We start from the raw sequence: 24512 nt of genomic DNA on the forward strand, positions 1-24512 counted from the left end.
ACGATCGTCCCATAAAAGATTTTCGATGAAGAAAACGAGGACGAGGAGGGTTCAAAAAAGGAAAGATGATAAGATAAAGAGGAAGACGATGAAGAGGAAGAAGGTGAACTAAAAAGGAGGTTATAAGCGCTATGAAGCAAAAAGGAGACCTTTTGGACTTCCAGTGTATAGTGAAAAATGAAAAATATGAAGTTGTTATTAAAGGATGTATTAAATTTTTTTTTGAATAAATACAATTTTTTATTAAAAAATGTCTTTATTTTTATTTTTCAAAGTAATTTTTTACAACATTGACTAAGCCCACAAACGGGTTGGTTAGATATAACATCATTAAAATGTTTCTTAACATAGCATGCCACTTCACAATCATTCACGACGTATTGTCTGTAAACATGTTTACAATTTTGTTCATGGTATATCCACGACATCGTTGATATAAATAGAAAATACAGTATTGTCCGCATACTTCGGTCCAATGACTTTGTAAGGTACGCCTATTCCATTTGAGATTTTCAAAAGAGGGTCTGAATAAATCTTTGTAGTAATGAGGAGGTTTTCCATAACTATCGAAGAATTCTCCCTTATCTTTAGAGGAGAAGTAGAAAACGACCCAATGCATCCCAGGTTTTGAACTAGGGTCGGTATTGACAACAAATCCACATGGAAAAGTATTTAAATATTTAGGTATTTCATCTGCAGCAAATACTCCGCAAAAATATTTTTTAGTTATAGGATGATGTTCAAGTACGTTCTTGATTTGGTTAGTATTCATGAAGATATATCGTAGATTACATTCCTTTCGGAATCGATTTGTATAACATTTTCAAAATCTCCATAGCATACCAAGGAAAAAGGATTAGTTGGAACATCCCCTGCAGCAAACGTGATGTCAAGTGTCAACGATCCTCGCTGTACTGTATTAAAATAAGGAGAGGCACCACACATATCTGGAGTGAGATCCCATGCGTAAATGGTGAATCCCTTGAAATAATCTTCTCTAGAGATATCGACACCTGTGTTATAGTTCATTTTTTCTGTACCAGAGAATAATGTGTTGTACGCTTGAATGAAACTCTCTTTGTTTTCTTTGTAGTTAAGGACAAGTTGTTTGAAGGGTATTTCTTCACCGTTTGCAGTTAATGTCACCGACGACACATTAAAGTGTTGAAAGTTATATGGATTTTTTCCATAGACTCCGCTGAAAGCATCAGCGTCCACAAATCCACATACAAATGTCTTAGGAATGATCCCTGCGAACATATTATCTTTTCTTATCTGTGGAAGATTTCCGGGAATGGTAAAAGCTTTATATTCCACGCGACGTATAGGATAAGTGGCAGGTACTGATCTCAAATCTAACGCGTGTGCTTTACTGATAGTTTCGCTGACTTTAACTTTACGCACTTTAAAAGTTGCATCCATGAGCTTGATTTTAGCATTCATAAGATTTGCATTTTTATCCATCAAACAGAATTTGTCAGAGTTTCGATTTATGACTATTTTGAGATCCACCATGTTAAGCAATAATCAATCGACCATAAATGCATCGCAAAAAATAGGTCCTGCCATTACCAACAGTTTTCCATCTTGAATAAATTTATGGCGTTTTGCAAAGCCTTGATTTCCACTTCCAGGTACTAAGAATTTCAGAGTTTTTTTTGTGGGATCGCCCCAAGTTTTACCACTAGTATCAGTTTTTGAATGATTTACAACAACTTCAACCGATTCTTCCGTTGGAAGACTTCCAGTACTGTCCATATGTCCAGGGGTATCTTTGTAGTATAATGCAGAGGTGAGCTGAGATTTTTTCGCCGATACATCATAGTTTAGGAGGGTTTCCAAATAGGCACGATTAGCATAAGTACCCATGGCGGGGGTGACTTGTTTTCCATTCAAGTAAACATCGACTTGTTTAAACAAGCTGTGCAAGAAATTGTTAATAGGAGCCACACTTGATTGTTCACCACCACCTAAGGGGGTTCCATCAGATTTTGTAATTTTTAGTTCAACCACAAGAATCATTTTTGACATATCGATGTAATCTTCGGTGCCAGCCGTTAAAAATATAATAAGTCCGTCGTCATTTTCCACACTAGAGAGAGCATGATAATCAATCCATCGTCCTTTTTCCAAACTTAGTTGTGTGGTAGGAATATCGAATAAATCGATTTCACTTTTATCGCATCGAGCAGAATTTGGATGCACGTAATTCTTCATTATTATTATTAAGTATATGTGGACTTCTTGTTTACTTCAATATCAAGTGAGATATGATTGCTTTTTCAATGTTCATTCATATATAAGTTCTATAAGTCTATTTGGTCGTCGATTTCTTCGATTCTTTTACCAGGGAAGGATCGTTTATGTACTGTTTTTTTGGAGAGCTTTCAGGGGTCTATATTTTTTCATTCACCAATGATTAATACTGACTTCCGTTTATCGCCTAGCTTGTCGAGACCTTGGCCATTTGTTTCTTTCTGAGGGGCACCATTAGGCATTTCTACTTCAATAACTTGCGTTTCCTGAGTAGTTTCAACAGGTTTTTCTACTTCGACAACTTGTACTTCTTTCTCACTCGCTTTGGTTTGATTTTTGAAAGAATTTCCTGCTTCAGGGATTACTTCTTTCTCACTCGCTTCGGTCTGAGTATTTTTGAGAGACTTTCCTGCTTCAGGGATTAGATTAATAGCTCCACTTCGTTGCTGATAATGACTTGGCTGTTGTTGTCGCTTTTCCTGTCGCTTTTGTTGCTGTTTGGGTGCTTGTTATTGAGAAATCCTTTTATCATTATTTGCTAATTTCCATGGATCTTGTTCACAACTATTTGCTTGTTCATTTCTTATCAATTTAATAACCATGGTTAAGTTGCTATTTTGATCTTCTAGCTCTTTAACTTTCAGTTAAAGTCTGAAGCTACGCATTTATAATTATTCAGTTCATCGTTTAGTTTCTCATTCTGTTCTTTGACATAGGGATTTTCCTCTATAAAGAATTCCCTAATTGCTGTACTGGATTGTTCACAGTCCGTATCAGCGACGTTATGTTTGTCACGCCATGTTTTTTCTGAGTTCAGGTTGGATTTTAAATCAGAAATTTCGCTTCTAGAATTGCTTAGTTCACTGCAGACTTTTTCTTCGATATTTCACATAATGTTGAGCGGCTTTCTGATCGTCACGCGCTGTGGATTCAATACTTCCCGACTTTACTACATTCGATAGGGCACGGAGTTTTGATGTAATTTCTTCTTTCTTGTTTCCATTAACAGTCAGTGATTTATTCTTTGCATACCATCTCACCTCTGCTTCCTTTAGAACTAGCATTTTACAGTCACCACCGCTTAAACACCAGGCATGCTGACCTGTTAAAGTGGCTCCCTACAGTTTTAAGAATATTGAAAACTAATGATTTACATTGAAATTTTTGGCAGGAAATTTCTTGCAAAACGAAATGAAATTTTCCAGATATATTAACCAACATTCGAACAGTCAGAAATCGCCCATAAGCATGACGTCATTACCGTTGTTATGGTAACAATGGCGCTTCAATATGGCCGACATTTTACCTATTCACGCATTTTACTCGAAAACAAGTTCGGTTACCCCAATTTTTTATTTTATAAAAAGTTTTCTTACAAAAAAATGGGAAATTTGAGCAAGTTTAAAAAAATTCTATACAGCCAAAAAATTTCTATAACGAAAAGTCACGTTTTTTAATTTTTAATAATTTTGGCTCTATAGAATTTTTTTTAACTGGTTCAAATTTTCCATTTTTTTTGTAAGAAAACTTTTTATAAAATAAAAAATTGGGGTCACCGAACTTGTTTTCGAGTAAAATGCGTGAATAGGTAAAATGTCGGCCATATTGAAACGCCATTGTTACCATAACAACGGTAATGACGTCATGCTTATGGGCAATTTCTGACTGTTAGAATGTTGGTTAATATTTCCGGGAAATTTCTTTTCCTTAGCAAGAAATCTCGTGCTAAAATTTTTAATAAAAACCACAAGTTTTCCATATTTTAAAAAATTGTAGCGAGCCACCTTAATTCAGCCATGAGCTCTTTAAAGTGCCTATATCACTTGTGGGATCTTTACGGATTTGAATAGGGCTTGAAAAATTTGTTTATAAGTTCTACAACCTTTTTTGATAAAATTAAATAGTTTCGAAAATACGTCGGTTGAGGGGACTGGGACTCAGGAATGATTTGCAAACACGCCGTCTTTTATAATGTAAACATGAAGAGTTTCACTAGGCACTTTAAGCTTTTCGAAGGAACCATTCCATTTAATTTTACCGTTATCTCTTACTACAATATAAGTAGCGATTTGGCTTTTACTTTTCTCTTCATTAGTTTCATCAACTACAATAGATAGCTCTTCTAAAACGTTGTCAACATCGGAGCGTAAATTCAAACATCCTTCAGCCATGGCTGTTGACACGTATGACGTGGCGGGGATATTCACCGCTATGCTAGAACACACGTAAAAACGCACGAGATGTAACAAGCCTGCAGCAAGCTTGTCGCAAGCTCGTTTCAACAAGCTTATTGCAACGTTTATTTGCACCGCTTGTCCCAAGTTGTTGCGACGGACTTGTAGCAAGTTGTTGACAGACTTGTTGCAAGTTTGTTGTGACGATGCTGTAACAAGCATCGTCATTTATACATTCAACAATATTCATTTATACGGCCATTGAATGGCTTCTTTTATAATATAATAACTATTCTCAAATTTGTACAAATTATTTAAAAATATATACAGATTACTTCGTAATACACATATCTACAATCTTATGTTAATGAGGTAAGAATTATAACCATTGAATTAATTTAGCGTCAAACATCAAACATTTTAAATTTTCATCCGGCAACATCTTAAAAGAATTGCTTTGAAAATTCATTAATTGTACATTTCTTTCAACAACTGACAACTGGCAAATTCATCAAAATACAATTAAATTTCCATCATGTGAGTTGTGAAATTTGTCAGACATGGTGACCATATACGTATTTTTGTATATAATATGAACTGCTTTTTGAATAAGCCTATTGTTGCTGTTGATCAGGAATGTAATGGCATGCTTCCCAAAGGTAAAACCTATTTAAGAGGTACCTCTTGTTTGAATAGTCATGTTCGTAGGTAATCCTTTCCAAAGTAATGATCTCTCTCTGTTCAACAACTTGCTTTTCTCCATTCATATACATGCAATTGCCATCACAGTTATGCACTAGACTTTATCACTTTTTCCAAAATTGAATTGGAGTCCACCAGATCTTTTTCTTCACTCTCCTCAAGAACGGGGCATATGAATTTTCCATGAATGACATCACTAAGTTCATCTTTTAATGGGTAGATTGGTGTTGTTAAAATCCAGTTTTTGACATGTCCTTCACCAGAAATTTGGACTGCTTAGTCAAACCTTCCAAAACAAATCTGTAATGATACAAAATTTATTGATCTTATTTATTATGAACTTAACTGTTAATATTCTTTTTATTATAATACTTATTGGAGACATAACTGCATCAATTGCAGCAAACCCGGCCTTTAGTTAGTGTTCCATTGATATAAAAGAAAACAAACGCCCCAAAAAACTTTGTTGTGATAAATATTTTCAAGATGATATTTTGACTTTTAATGCCATAATATGGCATATTTGAATGCACTAGCTGTTTACAAGCATACCAGATTACCAGTGTACAAGTTTAAATAGCTTTCATGGAAAGAAAAATAAGAAGAATTTCCAATAAGAAGCAAATCATCTGGTTTTTGTCCAAACTCCATAAAAAAGTACCATAGGGCTGGCACATTTGGGGCACAATGCAGCTTTAAGAGTTAATTAACACTCATAATGACTCTTTGTATATATAGATTATTATCTTATATACCTCATTGTTCGAGTTTAAATACACAAATGCGTCTCCAGTTTGAACAAGCGTTTTGTCTTGTGCAATGCATCCTTTAAATTTCTTGCATTTCTGATGTAGGTTGTGAGTCAGAATATCATCTTGAAGAACATTCGTCAAAAAAACTAAAAATATTTGCTTAATATTTACTACTTACAAGCCTTACGCCTGTATTCTAAAAGCTCACTCACACTCACACTTAACGAGTGGACGCTTATGCTCAATGAGTGAAACTTACAACTCAATGAGATCCCCCTCGAACTCATTGAGTTAATTGTTACACTCACCCTCCAGTCATTCAAAGACGTTACTCACCCTCCAATGAGGCCTAAAAATGGAGTGAAGTGTGAGTGAAATGTATACCTCCCTTGACCTGCCCTCACGAGTGTGTATGTCATAAAAACATGGCCGGCAGATGGCTAAATAGACTGAATGCCGTCGATAATATTATATTCAATAACAGAAATAAACGGAAGACATGTACGTTCAATATAGACACGTAGGACGATGAGCAATTTAGGAGGAGATATAGGTTAACAAAGGATGCTTTTCAGGAGTTGCTGCGAATTATTCGACCACATATACGTGCACATAACGACAGGGGAAGACCTACTCCCGCTGATATTCAACTGCTGATAACTCTCCGATTTTATGCGACTGGTACGTTCCAGTTAGCATGTGCGGACTTATGTGAAATATCCCAGTCATCAGCAAGTCGCATTATAAAACGCGTGTCGGAAGCTATTGATCGTCTAAAGAATAATCACATAACATTCCCTAATGAGAATATGCTACAGCAAAGCAAGCTTAATTTCTGGCGGATTGGTGGATTTCCCAACGTTGTTGGAGCAATAGACTGCACCCACGTTAAAATTACATCTCCCGAGGGTCAAAATGCAGAACTGTATCGAAATCGAAAAGGGTATCTTTCCATTAACGTGCAAGTTGTTTGCGGAGCAAATCAGTTTGGAAATTCTAAATATTGTCACACGCTGGTCAGGTAGCGTTCACGATGCGAGAATTTTTGATAACAGTCGCTTATGTGCAAAGTTTGAACGAGGGGACATTGATGATATTTTACTGGGCGACAGTGGCTAATTTCTAATTCTTGCGATAACGTTTTCCACAACGCGTTTTTCTGGAATATTGTTCCTAAAATAATTTCTTTTACTTTCCAGGGCATCTTTGTGTTTTGCCACTATAAACTCTGTAAGAAGTGACTTTTTTAGTTGTGAAAAATGCTGCCTGCCTTGGGACATCTCACTGCACGTTGTCTTTGGACACAGCTGAGAAAATCAAACTCTTATATACATGATTGTTTACTGAACTGCACTCCAGTTAGTCACACTTGAGTAAGCTTTTTGAATCCACTTTGACCAGTTTGCTTAACAAATGAGTAACCCCTTTCAAAGTGCAAAGTTATACTCACACTCCACTTATTCTCACACTTCAATCACACTTGGGAGCAGCTCACTCGAGTTTAACTTGAGTGTGAGTGTGAGTGAGCTTTTAGAATACAGCCGTTAGAGTTCCTAGCTGATAGATTTCTTTGTTTGGTTGACTGCATTTAGCTTCAACCAGGTACTTATATAAACTTTTGCACTACAGGTTGTTGGCTTACTTTAATCAGTCCATGAGAAGCAGTCAATCTAAAAAGAAAATCCTGTGTATTAGTGTGGTGTGAGAAAACAAATCTATTGATTGTTTATGCCAGGGCGCTCATATACCGGGCGGTGAAACGGCTCACTGCGCGCCGATCGATATGTGATGCGGCTTAGGACTGGCACTAGCGTGTTTTTGTTGAAGAAATGCAAGGAGTGCGATTTTCCAGGGTTGTGATTTCATCGATTTTTCTCTGATTATACATGACGTTTCACAGGATTTTTTACAGGAATACTACAAATGGCATTTAATCCAACTTCTATAACTTTTCTGTCGTGAAATAATGTTTTAAAAAGATTTTATTCGGGATAAAAACCTCGATATTTTTACGTGCTGGAGGATGCTTTTTTCAACGTAAGAATACCCAATGTTTACTTGCTGTCCCCGGATTAAAGATTCAAGGTAAGTTGAGATAATTTTATTCTGTTTGTACTGATGTAATGTCATAGAAATCGAAGTTGACTTTTTTTGTTTCATTAGCTTGAGCTTGACGATTTTATTCCTCTGTTATTTGTCGTTTTGAGCGAGACATAATAAGCGACTATCTTTCATTGCAATATTGTCTGTGTGGCCCAAGTAATCAAATTTATTGCTATTTGTCCATTTTGAGGCACTTCATACCATTAAAACGAAACAGTAATCAAACTTTATACAACTTAAGAATCAACCCCAAAACCCTTTGGAACCAAAAGACGTAGCGCGTTGTGTAATAAAATGTCGTCCACACTTTGCAAGTTTGTGTGGTTTGAGTTCAAACAGTTGCCTGACAATTCACTTTGAGAAAGGGTAAATTTAGTTGACACTTTCTTTCAAAATAATATGGAAGGTTGGATAGGCATAAAATGGAACGAGATAAACATTCATGATCATTCTATCGAACATTGCTTTTGAAAGCCTACCGTTTGCAAAAGATGGCGATTGATATCGCGTCACATTTCTTGTTTGCTGGCTTTATTATAAACAAAGTTGTTTGAGATAGTATATTGAAACTTTATCTAAACTTTATTGTTTTTAAAAAATTCTCTTATGCGTGATAAACGGCAAGCTGCTAGAATAATTGGTCCGTTCCAGTAAAAGGCATAAACATACTTACGAATTTGATGCGGTAAACTCTACCGAGGATCAGAGTACATCATCGATAAATGACAACAAAAGGATTGCTGTCAGTCAGGCTGTTGCTGACTTTAACATATTATTTGAAAACACTGTACCTACTTCAGTGAACTATGATGGAAAATTACCTTTACAACCCGAGGAACTCCTGCTTTATTTGTTAATAAATGTTGTCTGTTCTAAAAACCTTACTTCTTTAAAGGCAGAAGAGTATGCAAATATTTTAAAAGCTATCTATTTTGCATTTGGTGTTCGTTTTGATTGTAAAAGCCTGCGAAACTATTTCTATCGTTCAGTCAACAATTTGACAAAGGGACTTGGCAAGTATAATGGTCGTTTAAGATGGAAATTTTATTCCAAAAGCATCCAAAAATATGTCACAAATCAAGAATCCATTTTACTAGACCTGCTTGAGGCAGAGTGCAGTGACGATAGAAGATATGAGGAATTGCGAAATGTTATTGAAGGTGAATGCTTGATATGTTTGCATGAAAGCAAGCTGTCAAAATGCCTGGCATACAAAGTTAGCAAGAATCTTGTCAACATAGAAAAAAACTTTCCTAAGTGGAAATACTTGTCAAATTTACCAAATATCAGTGAACATTTATTTCATTATGGTATTGGTACCAGTCACAGTGATAATTACGAAGTGGTTATTACATCTGATGGAAATTACAAGTTATTTTACATGGGAAAGGAAAGAATGTTAAATGTTGATCAATGTCCATTACCTCCTATGATTAATGAACTTGATCACTTAACTTTGTTAATGAAAACTCTAGAAAACTTTAAGATAGGCCCTGGTGTTTCTATTGAGCACTATCAAAATATCCTACCCCTTGCTCCCGACATTCCAGTGTTTAAAACATCTGATGGACAACCTGGTGCTTTTTTTGAATGTGATCCAATCAATGTTGAACAAAAGGTAATCCGGTCGAGCAAGTGTTGTATATTTCTTAGTCCTGGTGCTAATCATTGTTGCAAAGCTTGTTGTGGAACAAATCATTATATGAGGACTTTGAAGTCTCGTAATCAACAATCGAGTACCAAAGTAAATTAAAAAAACTGCATGGAATGCAGGTAAGGATAAAGAGGCTTGGGGAATATCAAGAAAACATAAGTACAGTTGGCTCTCAAACTGATTCTGAACTTAGGAAATTGTTTGAAGATCTATTGCACGGGTTGAATAAGAAAGTAGAAAGGAATAATGACAAAGCATGCTATTGGACAAATTGTAACAATAACGATGATTTTAAAACTGCAGAGCTGTTACTAAAACATGTTAAAGAATCGCACCTTGTGAATGGCAATGAATATTGTGATGTAGCACCTATAGACAGACAATATATATGTGAATGGTTTGGATGTGGCAAACACTTTGGAAAGAAAAAGTTGCTTTTAACGCATCTTGATGAACATACTGGAAGTGAATCAGATATGTTTTTTATAACTCTTTTGAAAGACCAAGCCAAGCAAAAGCGTTAAATGTTCCTTCTAGGCAGATGCGATGGCACCCCTTAGTTATTAAATGGTGTTTACGATTGTATTCAAATTCACACAGTATATACACTGATTTAAGAGATTCTGGTTTTTTCAAATTACCAAGTGACAGAACTCTTTCTGATTATAAGAACTACTGTTCTTCCAAGTCTGGTTGGCAAACATCAGTACTCAAGTCGATGGATGACAGTTTTAAAGATCAGAGATTTTCGGAAATTAGTAAATTTGGTGCATTGTTTTTTGATGAGGTCAAGATTAAAGAGGGCTTGGTGTTTGATCCTTCCACATGGGAATTGGTTGGTTTTGTTGATTTGGAACATGAGGAAGTTAATTCCACGATTCAGAAACGTTGGCTACACATGTGTTACAGTTTTTTTTTAAGAGTATATTTTCCAAATTTCAATTTCCTTGTGGCTATTTCCTAACACGTGGGGTTTCTGCTCAAAATTTGAACAAGATATTTTGGCAAGGTGTTGGGTTACTGCAAGGGTATGGATTTACAACCATTCTTGCATGTTGTGATGGAGCAGCTGAGAACAGAGCATTCATGGTGATGAACAATGTTGATGAGTCTGTAAGCCAGACAATCAATTCATTTTCAGGTCTTCCTCTGTTTTTCATTTCTGACCCTCCCCATATCACGAAAAAGTTACGGAAAAATATTTATAACAGTGGGGGAAAAGATATTTCTCCAAGATACACAAGGTATCTTTTGTTGCATTCAAAGCCTATCTTATGGGATCATATTTACTCTGCCCATCAAAAAGACAAACATAGGCATACATACTCGACAGATCTGAGGAATGCACATGTCCAACTTGATAGTGTCAGTAAAATGAGGGTTAAACTTGCAGTGCCAGCGCTGAATTCGAAGGTCAAGGAAGATATGGAAAGACATGATCATGTTGAAACAGAGTCCACCCAAGAGTTTATCACAAACTGTGAAACCTTTTGGAAAGTATTGAATGATAATACACCTCTTTCATCATCAAATGATCCACGGATGGCAGACCTTGACAATGTGATTAGATTTTTCGACAATTGGAAACATGAGCTTTTACTGATATTTAAAACCAAATCTGAAATAGCATCACATTTTATCTCATGGCAAACAATGTTTGATATAAAGGTATCATTCATAAACTGGAGAACTTGTATACACCCTTTATGCCAAGTTTTACCCTGTTATTTCTTAAATGGGGTTTACCATAAACAATTTAACTGCATGAAAGTTTAGTTTGGAGCTGCTTTAGAACACAGAGATCTTGGCAAACTTTTATTGGTTTGTTTCAAGGTCCTATCATTTTCCGGTCAAACATGATCTTTTGAAACTTTTCACCTATGGATACAACATCAACAGTGTGCTAGCATCATCAAGCAAGATTGCGTCAAAGCAGCAAACAAATGTTTTTGACAATGATGATGTCGAACTTGGACAGCACAAATGTGAACCAACCCTTGCAAGAAGAATAAATGTTGATGGGATGATGAAGAAAAGCCTCTGGCCTATACGTCTCGAATGATATGATTCAAATACAAGTATACTGTAGATCGGTTAAAGTGCCTATATCACTTGTGGGATCTTTACGGATTTGAATAGAGCTTGAAAAATTAGTTTATAAGTTCTACAACCCTTGTTCTTTGATATAGTTAAATAGTTTCGGAAATATTTACATCTAAACATGACGATTTGCCTAAATTTCCGTCGTGCTCGGGGGCCTGGGACTTAGGAACCGAGCTCTTGTAAAACATAATATAATCAATTGTAATTTTACTTTGATCTTCCAATAACGTAAAATATTTTGAGAAAAACTCGCCCAATTGCTACAGCTACACAACGGATCGTTCCCGCATTTTTTTCTTGAGAAGCGCAAACTATATCGCCAGGAAACGCTTCGTGTTTACATTATAAAAGACGGCGTGTTTGCAAATTATTCCTGAGTCCCAGTCCCCCCAACCGACGTATTTTCGAAACTATTTAGTTACATCAAGAAAGGTTGTAGAACTAATAAACAAATTTTTCAAGCCCTATTCAAATCCGTAAAGATTCCACGAGTGATATAGGCACTTTAAAATATGTGAATGTTTAAAATCAGAGTGTCTGCAAAAATCACAACACTCCAAATTTTCACTCATTTGCATTTTCGCTTCAGGAAATGCAGGAATACTTCAAAAGGTTTAGAAATTAACCCTTGAAGTTTTTTAGTGACTTGATTCTTTAAGGTGGCTCCCTACAGAATTTTGTATACTTTTTCAAATTTTCCATATTTTTACAAGAAAGCGATTAATGTAAACCTCCTTTCAAAAAATTAAATCATCCAGTCACAACTACATGTTTTCCTTCAAATTTGGGCTTTGTCCCACTCAGAACGCGTCATTTGGATGCGCAGTCGGATTTCGCGATTCGTGTATTTGAAAGAAACGTTTGTGTATTTCAAGGAAACTCTTGAAGTTTTTGAGCCGAAGTGATCAAGTGAATTGCTTAAATTAGCTAATGAACTAATTAACATTTTTAAGAACACTTCTATTTGCCAAAACTGTTACATTTTGCAACCCTTAACACCCTGAACCCCTTAAATCTTTGAAGATGAGTATATTTTTAGCTGATCTCAATTGTAAAGATTTCTTGCACTTCTTTGACTATATGAGGTAATTCAATTCAGTATATGTCATTGAAAATGTCAAATAATGAAATAATTGGTTTAAACCCATACAAGTACAATAAATCCAAATAATTGGCAAAAAGAGGCTAAGTAGTGATTGCATTTCTTACCCTGTTCAGTCATTTCACTGTGACTTAATATCTTGAAAAAGACGTGTCCTTTCAGGTTGTTTAGAGTTCAGAACTGTATTTAATCATGCTTTTGAACCATGTTGCTTTCTACTATAATTTGACTCTCATGTTGACTGTTCGAGTATCTCTCATGATTCTGTTACTTTCTGTACTCCTTGTTTACAAATGAGAAAGGGGTTTTAACATCAGAAGTGAAGAAGCATTAGACAACAGCAAGTCTGTCCAAAAAAATGAGCTTCCATTAAGTAATCTGCTTTGGTTGAAGTTTGTTTTGTTTTGCTAAAGACCAAATATTCTCCTTGGCTTCATTTTTGATTAGCCTGTAATAGCCCTATCTGGTGCAGGGCACTTATATACCTGTATATAAGCACCCTTATCTGGTGTATCCTGATCAGTTGTACAGGTTGACAATGTTTGGGAAAGTTCAAGAGCTGTCAAAGAGCTATCAAACTCACTCTCATCACAAACAGCAGGTACTGGAGCAAATGGACCTTCTTTAACAGTAGCAGTGTTAATGATACGACTGCGACTATTTGAAGACCAAAAGTGCTGAAGAACCTGCTGTAACAAATTATCCGAGGCTTGAAGATGCTCACTGGTCTCACTTGCCCTATCGAAAACAAACTTCATCCAAGATTGCCGTATAACGAAGTGGTGAAAACTACAACTTCGTTTACTAGCAAATGCTTTTTCTAGTTTTATTGAATAATTTTGCGAATTTTTCTCGGTTTCTGCCTCGCTAAAACATTCTTCAACCAAACGCAAAATCTCTTGTAAAAACTCTTTTTTAAGGACAGACTTCTTCTCGTCCAACACTGCATCCATTGCTAACGTTAAAACACAGTTCTCGATTGAAGGTGGTTTAAAGACGTCGGAAAGTGTTTGCAAAAACGTCAAACTTTCTGCCGTAATATTAAAAGTCGAGCAATCAACACGAGAGTTAGATGGCTCGGAAGGACCACTAAGTTCGGTTTCATCTTCATCGTCCACAGAGAAAACCCCAAAATTCGAAGAAGACTCAGACAAACTTAATGCGCCCGCCAATTTTTTATTCTCAATTACTTGCCCTAGTCCTAAGCCGCATCACACATCGATCGGCGCGCAGTGAGCCGTTTCACCGCCCGGTATATAAGCGCCCTGGTTTATGCTAATGAACATTAATGTATGGCTTATTTATTATTTCAATAGAGAATTTATGAAAGTTTATACTGATAACATTTGTTAGATTATTTTCCATTATCCCATAGTTTTCTATAAAATAAAATATTACAACTTTCAGGTTAAGTCACAAGTTTCAACTACCTTTTGTTGGGGCCCAAGCGTCCTCTGTTTATTAAAAACTTTAGGATATGATGCTTGACAAACTTCTCACCAATGTCTTTGCTACTTGTATGGCGGTTTGAATAGACATTAAGTTGTCTTATAATGAATTAAAAGCCTCAAACCTAAAGTATATATAATAAAAAATAAACCTGATTATTAGAACATGATTTTCTGTACATTTTCTATTTTAGTCCCCTTTTAAACTCTGAGGATTAAAGACGATTAACCCAGATAGATTAAGACAGATATGTACCGTGCAGAAGCCAAGGGGAGGAGCATATTTCAACATATCATTTTTAAGGTGAAGTAGCATATGAAACTTTTGTTTTTGCAACATTTCTGGATGGACTTCAATTAGGTTAGTCACGTTATCGCAAACTTCAACATCTACTTCTGACCCATATGCCATCGCAAATGCCTGGAAAACATATACAGCATATGAACAAAAAGGGTTGATGTTTAGTTTTTTTCATAAACGTAATGTGTTAATGTATCTTAATCAATTGCATATTGTTTGTTAAACTTACCTCGCAGAGATAATGCTAAACTTGAAGTTCATTATCCGTTATTGATCCATCAAAATGAATACGGCAATCTGAGCCCAGAGTTTGAAGTCTCGACCAACGCAGGATCCACAGTTTTTGACGAAACTGCTCGGCAAACGTCTTGAAAATGCAGAGAAATCAAATGCTTCGATCTTTGCTTTGATATGTTTCTTCTCAAGAGGACGTAAGCTAAGTTTTTCATCGTTTTCCGGACTAAGTACTTTACAGGTCCAAGAAGGATAGTATGAAGAACCTCCACAGGTGTCTGCCTACAGTGTGATAGTTAAAAAACACTGAAACTTTATATATCTATCAAGGAATAATAAGTCTACTGATTCACACTATTTGTTTATTATTATAAATAGTACTCACTGGTTTGGCCCGAAGCTTAATAATGTATCAAACTGTCCTCCTTTTTCTGTAGTTCCTGTAGACTTACGTATTTCCTTCTTCGCTTTCTCATTACTATTTTGTTAAGAATTAGTAAAGATCGTTATTTATTCACCTTGCTAATATTTATTCCAAGAAACTTTTTTTTTAAGTTGGAAAAAATTTCAATGCGGTTTTATTAGTTTGCCTCAAAACTGTAGTATATGTTATATTATAGTCTACAGTCTAGCTTACGTTGCATTGTTTATCCTCTGGATAGTTGTTTGTATTCCCTGTGTTGTTCTTAAAGTACAAACTTCAGTTGAGGTTTCTTTTGTTGCCTGTGAAAGAAGATAATGTATAACAATGAGTTATGAACGTTTTAGCTTGTCTAATGAGTGTTATATCAAAGCACAGACCACAAAAATTGTCTCTGAAACCAACATTAGATGAAAGTTTATGTATATGATGGTTAATTGATGGTTAACCAGTATACTGTGCTAATTGATTAAAAAACTTTGACGTACGTCGCATATCCGACCAAAATAGTTGGCAGAACTACCCTTATGGTGATCAAATTCCGACGCCCTTGGGTTGTCGCAAGCGACAAACAGAATTGGACACTGGGCAAACACTTGACAATCGTTCATAGCGTCACACATCATCATTCCCTCCTCCAGACCTGTAAACACACATTAAAATAGGTAGTACCCACTGTATCCGTAGTAATATCGACAAGTTAGTTTGGGGCACCATCATGCAGTATGTAGTATGATTGATTTAACGTCGGAAATGTAGGAGTCGGTTGCCCAATCTCCCGAATCAAGGACTCGTGTTTAGGCGCGCGACCTTGTAAGTACAAGATTAGAATCACTCGCTAAGAGGAAGCACGCTAACCACAACCGCCACCCATGCTCCCCTGCATTCCTCCCTTATAAAGATAGATTGCTTCCTTTAAATCCTTTGCGATTTCTTTCCTAACCAGATTGAATCTACCTAGTTAGAAGCACAAATGAAGTGTATATTGCTAAATTTTGCGACTTCTTTTTTTGGTAGACCAGCAAGAAACATCGAGTATGATTCGATATGGTTCCACTTCTTCACTCCTGTTTCCGCTTGTCTCGTCAGAAAATATCACGAGTGGAAGAGTCAGCGTTGATTTTCCATATATATTCTTTTATGTGATTTAAGCTATAATAATATAACTGGAAATGATTCTCGACTGTGATTGGTCGATTTCAGTGCAATTAATCTCAAACAGCAGTGCAAAAATCTGTAACAGCAGTGCAAAAATCTGTAACAACAGTGCAAAAATCTGTAACAACAGTGTAAAAATCTGTAACAAACGTATCTGATTAGTTGGAGTTAAGAAAATAGCCAATCAAATTTCACCAAAAATTTTTATCCAAAATACAATTTTTTTGTGTTTTTTAAAAACAAACATGGCGGGCGCCAGTAATGAGCAAAGATTTTCAAACGTTGAGACAAGTACAATACAGGAGTTACAAAATAATGCCAAAAATAAAAACACAACAAGCAGCACTAATTTTTGGCCAAGCGTTTTTAAGACATGGGCAAAACAAAGAGGATTTTTGGAAGAAATTGAGTTGTGCGACGTCAACACCTTGGACATAGTACTTCAACAATTTTACGTCGAAGTGAGAAATAAAGACGGGCAAGGCTACGAGCCAGACAGTCTTCGAGTTATGGTTGCAGCTCTTGACCGCTATTTAAAAGAACACGGATACAAACATTCAATAATTCGGGACAGAGAATTTTTTGCATCAAAGCAGGTCCTTGAGGGTAAAGCGAGACGACTTCGTCAAGAAGGAAAAGGAAAGCATCGAAACAAAGCGAGAAGCTTGTCCGAAGAAGAGGAAGAGCTACTGTGGAGAGTTGACAAACTTGGGCGGAAAACTCCAGAAAGCCTAATAAGCACAATTTGGTGGATACTCACCCAATACGTTGGTTTACGTGGCCGCCAGGAACTCCACAGTATGAAAGTCGAAGACTTTGCTTTTGGCAAGGATGACGAAGGTCGTGAATACATTGAATTTACCGAAGGGCTGACAAAAACAAGATGTGCTGGTTTATCCAAAAAGGCTCGGGATTTCACACCAAAAATGTTTGCTGCAGGAGGAGAAAGATGTCCAGTTTCGCTTTTCAAGGAGTACTTGTCACGACGACCAGTGCAAATGAAAGAAACGGGTCCCTTTTACCTCTCCATCAACTACAAAGCCGAAGCTAGCCCAAGACGAGGTTTGGTACAAAGCACAACCAATGGGAATAAACCGAATTAACGAAATGATGAAGAAAATCGTTTCGGGAACACAATTGGAAGCCAGTTGCAAGAAATTGACAAACCACAGCGCCCGAAAGACTTTGGTGAACAAGTTAAAAACAAGTAACGTCGAGCGATCGTCCATCGTTAAAGTTACTGGCATCGGAACCTACAATCCCTTGACAACTACGATGAAGGGGACGAAGGCGAGCAACGAGATCTTTCCACAAGAATGTCCCGTCGAAATAACATCGCGAGCATCATGCCTCAATCAGCAGCTTCGTCTTCAAACACTGGCTGTCAACAAGGTTCTTCGCGAGGTTATTTGACAATATCTGAGATAGGCTTCGCAAATTCATGCCTTAGTCAGTCCGTGGTGAGACAACAAAGCCAGCATCAGATGTTTAACAACTCATTTCACGGTTGTCAAGTCACCTTTTCTGTTAAACGACGTCGCAGGTTGATAATAGAAAGTGATTCCGACTAACTGTTAACTGTTACTATAAACTGTTATTTGATTCCACATTTTATATTGTGTTTTCGAAACATTTTTTTAAAAAAATAGTTTGCAAAATGACAGTTAAATTGCTGACGTTTTTCACTGAAACACGAACGTTTCGTCTTAGCCAATCAGCAAGTTGCTAATTACCGGTCGTCACTCGTTCAAATTTTGCGCGTGCGCACAAGTACCATGACCATTGAACGTCCATGGTCCAAATTTAGGCGACTTTGGATTCCGCTATGTTCTCCCGGGTCCCGAGTGCAATTCTTAATCTCCGGGCGGAATTAGTACCCTCGCACGGTGCTCCGCACCGGCTCGGGGAAAAATCGAATTATTGCGTGACTTGTAAATAAGCCAATTAAAATTTACCGGAAGTTGTTATCGGCGGATGTTGTCATATTTTGTCTCGATCATTTCCGGTTATATCATTATCAAGTAATAGTATGGTTTCCTGTGCAATTTGGATATAACATGCACTCGTGAGTTTTTCAAAGACCCAAAATAACACTCGTCCTTCGGACTCGTGCTATTTTGAGTCTTGGAAAAACTCACTCGTGCAGGTTATATCCAAATTGCACTCGAAACCATACTATTACCTATACTAATTTAACCTTCATAAAGAACCCGTTGATCTTTCCATGACGTATACATCACCATTCCTGTAAACGACTAAAACTTTCACATAATATGTGTTTCCATTGATTGTAGCCGAGGATGTTTGGAGCTGACCTTCAATATGCCATTTTCGTCCCTAAATTAAAAAATAACAGTTATTTGGTAAAAATTATGTGCTTTGTATGTAGACTGATAATTCGGAAGATTAATAACGTCGCAACTGCTTAAAATAGGACCAGGGATCGGAAGCCATTAACACCTCGCTCGTAACCTCTAATTTGCCGCGTGCTTTAGCCCCACATTAATTGTGCATTTAATTGTAACAATAATGGTTTCCCGAAGTAATTGCATTTAGTCACGTACTTGATAGAGTTGTTTAATGAACCTGTCGGGTTTTTTCTGGATATCTGGCCAATAGAGTTGCAATTGATGGTGTTGACATCTGCAATTTGATGATATCCGAAGGAGCGATCCAATAGAAAGGATGTCCGTTTCCATAACTCTTTGAGCGTAAAACAAAAAAATGTTCGTTAAACTCGCTTTTAATGGCATTATTTATTGAAAAGGTAAAGCATTGTAGCATCTCGATTTAGCATCTCAAAGAAAATGAAAGATTAATTCATTACTAAAATTAAAGTTTATTCTTACGTTATCGCGTCGCACGAGCAAATCTTTCCAATGAAAGACGATCTAAAAAGCTTAACATCATGACTCTATATGATAACCACACCTTTTTTAATGGGATACAATCTTCTAAACTATCCACTTTGAAGGATAAAACAGACGATAATGATGGAAGTTTTACACCAAAACGGTCTAACATCATCCAGAGGAACTCTAAATCTGATCTTGACTAAAACAGTAACAATTAACATTGCTACAATCATTTAAGGTCTGTCAAATATATGATGACGTCACAACTAATTTGACTTGGGCTTTCATATGTGTTAAATAATTTTTACCTTCGGCCTCATAATACTGTGAGCATAACAGTACAAAAGAAAGAATTTTTCGTTTAGGAAGGGAAAGAAATTGTCTCCATCTCCCTCTTCATGATTCTCACCGCATACGAGCGCAAATGATTCTTCATCCAATAAAAGGTCTCTCAGGTCGATTGATAAAATTCCGCCATTATCATCAACATCATCATCATCAAATCCATCATCTTCAAACGCATGAAAATCTGATCCGTCATCATCGTCAAACCCATCATCAGATCTTCCATCATCAAGGCGAACCTGTTGTTCGTCGTTTTGCCCAAATAAGCGGTCAACCTCGAAAACGTCGGGAATATCATGCGCTTTCTCCGCAATAGCAAACGTAATCATTGAAAGTGCATTTTTCGCAGCTAACAAACATTGTAAATGACCACGCGAAGAAAGATGCCTTTCTGATGCTTTTTGCGACTCGAAGTTTATATCACAGTTCACACACGTTGTTACTGCCCTTCTCCTTCTTTTCATAATCTAAAATATTTATATTTTTAAGCTATAAATGATCATCTTTAGGCGGAAGGTGATCCTCGACAAAGCTCGCAGCAAATCGGTTGATTTTCCGTTAATTTTTACTAAGAAATTTGAATGACCAAATGTTTGCTATTGGTGGCTAAACTGCTTGCTTTGAACTTTGCCTCCTTATTAGGAGAACAAAATGAACATACTCTGTCATGATTGGTTGATTGGAAAATTGAGCCATTGTTCTAATTTTCCCGCTTAAACAATAGACTGCGTGCGTTTGAAGCGTTTGAGCGTTTTCAGGTTTTTTTCATTTGCTTGAAATAACGCAGAAAATCTGAAATGTTTCGTGGTCAATATCAGCCATTTGTTGACGAAGATGCGGAGACGCAGGACATAAACAATACATAAGTACTCAAATTTACTCAAATTATACACACATATTTACATATTTCATACCTTTTCTAGTGACTCATATGAAACAGAGTTGACGGAGCTGGAGACGCCAGTAAGACAAGCCATAACAAGCAGACCGATGCAACCGCTTCTTGGTCAGTAAGGTCTTTTTAAAATTAAAATGGCTACGTATATCCGGCACACTCGTCGTCAAATAATTTATTTCGCTTATTTATGTAGGTTCGTCATTGAACAGCAGACGCGAACTTTTTACACCAGAGCAACAAAACACACGCTTGCCCGGTATCTATTTTTTTGTTCCTTTTCCTTTTTTTTGTTCTATTTATATTGAATAAATTCTGCCTTAATTATCATTCTTTTCTGCAACGCCCCCCATTTTCAATCAATCAAAATAATCAAACCCTGGCTCATAAACATAAAATGGCTGCTGGGAATTAGCTTTATAAATTTTATTTTAATATCCCGTATTTATCGTGGCATGGCATGTCTTCACGAACAAGCTAATAGATACTTTCTATTTATCATGAAAATCGCATTCTTTTCAAACTGTGTTTATATGATTTCCTTTTAATCAAATGTTAGTTTTTCTAATCTTTTTTTTGCTTCCTTTCTTTTTTAGAAAATGCCGATCGTCCACATGTCGTACAGCAAACTAACCACCACGAAATTTTGAAAAAACTTCAAAGTGATGTGTCGTCTTTGAAACGGTCTGTTCTGGCATTGTCTGAGATCCAGCAAGAGATTTTGGACAACGTCAAGAAGATAAAGAGAGCGGCTGAATCGGAGAATTTTGATATGGCAAATTGTTCCCATACTGTAAGTTTATAGGTGTTGGGTTTCATTATACTGGTATACTTTTGATATACTTTAGATAGAGTTGACCCCAGTGAAATTTATGATGATATTGTGTATAAAAAATTAATAGGACAACATCCTCCGACTTCTCGGGAAATTCTATACATGTAAGGGGAGATTCACGGTGGAATCTCCTGAGAAAGAGTTAAGATGAGTCATAATCTAGATATTTTCTCTTCCCCCTCAAATGGATTTATTCATTACAGTGCATATGGCAGCTTAATTATGCCTTGAACCATCCAATTTGCTGCCAATCATGATTTTTATGTCATTTTTTAATGCATGTGTTATGCAGTGAGCTGAATAATATAATTCTTTTAACTTCTAGAGAGCATTGAAGTTAGAGTTTTCCAACTCTCCTTCAGGCCTTTCTACTCAAGAGTTAATGCTCAGGTTTAAGAAGTTTGAAAAGGCAAATTTTCTTATTGGAGAAGCAAGGAAGAAAAAGGGTGAGAGGAATTCTCAAACTATTGAGTGATTATAATAATATATGTATCATTCGTTGCATTATTCATATTTTAAATAGAAAGTTTTTCTGGGTTGTGGGCTGCAACCTCCCATAACTTCTATAAACAAGATGTTCTCACCCCTAGAATAAATTAAAATTCCCAAATTTTCTGTATAATCAATGGTCATACAGCAGATAACTAAAAGATCGAAAGTATTCTCGTATGACTTAATTGTGTGTCTTGAATACAGTACAAGTCAACTGCTTGCAAATACTAGCTGTTTCCGCGTAAAATGACACTGAAGCGAACATAGAATATGTAGGTTTAATTTTGTAATGCTTCATTAGTTTTGCTCTCTCTTTGATCCATATATACAGCGTGTCTCAAAAAAACGCAACCACTTAATATTCTAAAATTCATATTGTTCGTAAGCTCAATAGATTTTATGCCCCTGGGATTTTAAAATGGCTTCTAATCGTACAGTTCAACTGCTAATAGTCAAATCCGCTAAACTAATAATGGTGCAGGTAACAACCGAACAACGAGTTTTTATTGTCGTGCATGATAACTTGAATGCTAACTGTCGACCTTGTAAAATAAATTGTAAATAAAATTTTACTCGTTAAATACTTTCAATTCAGATCGTTGGTTTACGCACCCGACTTTGTTTACCGACGATTGTGCCGCTAGATTATGATTCCAAGCTTTCTTGCATTCCAGGGGCCAAACGTCTTTTGTGTTGTAGAACAAAGAGGATATTCATGAATATTAAGTGGTTGCGTTTTTTTTGATACACCCTGTATATATCTGCTGAAAAGATTCACCCTCTAATTAGTAAAACTGCAGATCATTTGGAAACTAGAGATATATAATTACTTGTAATTCTGATTTGCTTCCTTAATTTCTCTAATGTATTAACTGAATATAATCTGATAAATTACCATGCTATATAAATTGCTTAAAAATATTGTTATTCTGTCACATATAGCTGCTTGGAATAGCTGACTATGCATCATTACTAACTGGCTCGACTGATGTAGTAACCGACAAGGTTTTGCAGTTGATTGGGCAAAAGCATGTTATTGGAGCACACAAAGCCCAATTGCAAAATGAGATAACAATCACGGTATGTTGCATATTGTTGATTCAAGTTTAGATTTGATTCAAATTGATTCAAGATTAGAATATGTTAATGTTGAACAAAAGAGATGTAGAGAGATATGAAAAGCCTCAGATGGAAACTACAAGTATTTAGTCTTTCAATGGCAGGTTCGATCGCCTGCAATATCAAAAGAAAGATGTCATATTTGCCTTTTGAAAAATGTGTGCAACAATATGCATTAATTACTCCGGCGTCAGCGACGGAGTTGAAAATTCGCCCCGGTTTTGTTTTGTTGTTGTTTTTTTTTGTTTTTTTTTTTTTATTTTTCGTCGTCGCAAGTCTGAATGGCGCGAAACATTATAGTATTTAAAAAGTGTATGTAACCGTATTTATCTACGTCCCAGTCTTATCTGCCAAGAGTTGTGGTGCACAGCTTTGGCTAGTTTTCCGATGCGCGATTCGATTTCGCTCGCATGATACGGGAATTCCCCCAAGAGCAACAAATAAACCGTTCTTTTCATGCTTTTCGACTAAGTTGAGATTGAATTGGGGTAAGAATATATTTAATACATGTAGATTTTGGTCCTATTTTAATAATATCGCTGCTATTTCGCCGTTTACCAAGATGATGTGGTCGTGTATGGGCGCGTTGAACGTCGTAGTTTGCACAGGATTGAAGATTTAATATAACTATATAAGCGCGAATTCCAAAGGCAAAGTGTAAGACAAAGCGAATATATTATGCGGTTTATTTACATTTTTGAACAATTGAACTTCTATACTTTTTAAAGTACGATGTCCTTTTGAATTTCGCGATCGAACATTAAGGTTCGCAAGGCATCTAAATGCGAATATGTACTGTATTGTTTACGTGCGCCGGAGTTAACGCCAGAACAGGCGTCTTGTTTACCATAATTTAATTAATAGCTGTCTGGTATTTAGATAAAGACTACATGGAATTCAGGCATGGGGAGGTGGCATGAGGATGTCCATACAGTTCTGGTATATTTATTAGAAACATTTATTTATTCATTATATCTCAAATGCTTAATTACAGGACCTAGGAGCTTTGCTCAATAAATTAAAATATATCACAGAAATATATCATATAAATGTATGTATTTATATTATTTAAATGAACAACAAGAGAAACCGAAACATATATGATCAGTTTAGAATCCTGAACGATTTCAACAGTGTTGATAGATTATGGAAAAATTGAACAAACATTTTGTGATCGACAATGGCGGTACAAGTTGTTGGGACCAGCAGGAACAGTGTGGCTATTAACCATGTTGCTGCAACTTGTTGAAAAAGACTTGTTACAAGTTGCTGACTCCAGCAACTTGTCAACAACTTGTTCCAACAGATTTGATACAGTTTTTCTTCAACAAACTCGGTACAAGTTGTCTCAACAACTTGGTACAAGTCTGCAAGCCAACAAGTTGTAGCAAGCTTGATGTCAACAAGCTTGCTACAATCATGGAAATAATATAGGTAGACTTTGCGTTGGACACGCTACATGACCACAGTAATTGTTAAAGATGTTGATTCAACGGTCAATAGCTGTTCTCCCCTTCTCTCTAACACACAATGTTGATTGAAAAGACATCCCAATGTGATAAC

General features: G+C 36.3%; 1 protein-coding gene and 1 pseudogene across 1 annotated transcript; one reads left to right on the forward strand and one right to left on the reverse strand.

The window, feature by feature from the left end:
- Positions 1–768: 768 nt before the first annotated feature.
- On the reverse strand, positions 769–1515 carry LOC114533079. Its single transcript, XM_028554664.1, has one exon. The coding sequence runs from the start codon at positions 1513–1515 to the stop codon at positions 769–771; it is 747 nt and encodes a 248-aa protein (XP_028410465.1).
- Positions 1516–16917: 15402 nt separating this feature from the next.
- LOC114533080 lies at positions 16918–17821 on the forward strand (annotated as a pseudogene).
- Positions 17822–24512: the final 6691 nt, after the last annotated feature.

This window comes from Dendronephthya gigantea, unplaced genomic scaffold, assembly GCF_004324835.1.
Source record: "Dendronephthya gigantea isolate DGI-Jeju-01 unplaced genomic scaffold, DenGig_1.0 000085F, whole genome shotgun sequence".
NCBI classification, from domain to species: domain Eukaryota; kingdom Metazoa; phylum Cnidaria; class Anthozoa; order Malacalcyonacea; family Nephtheidae; genus Dendronephthya; species Dendronephthya gigantea.

Bases quoted from the DNA above. Each gene is read 5' to 3' on its own strand.
- LOC114533079 (XM_028554664.1), bottom strand. From the start codon at position 1,515: ATGGTGGATCTCAAAATAGTCATAAATCGAAACTCTGACAAATTCTGT.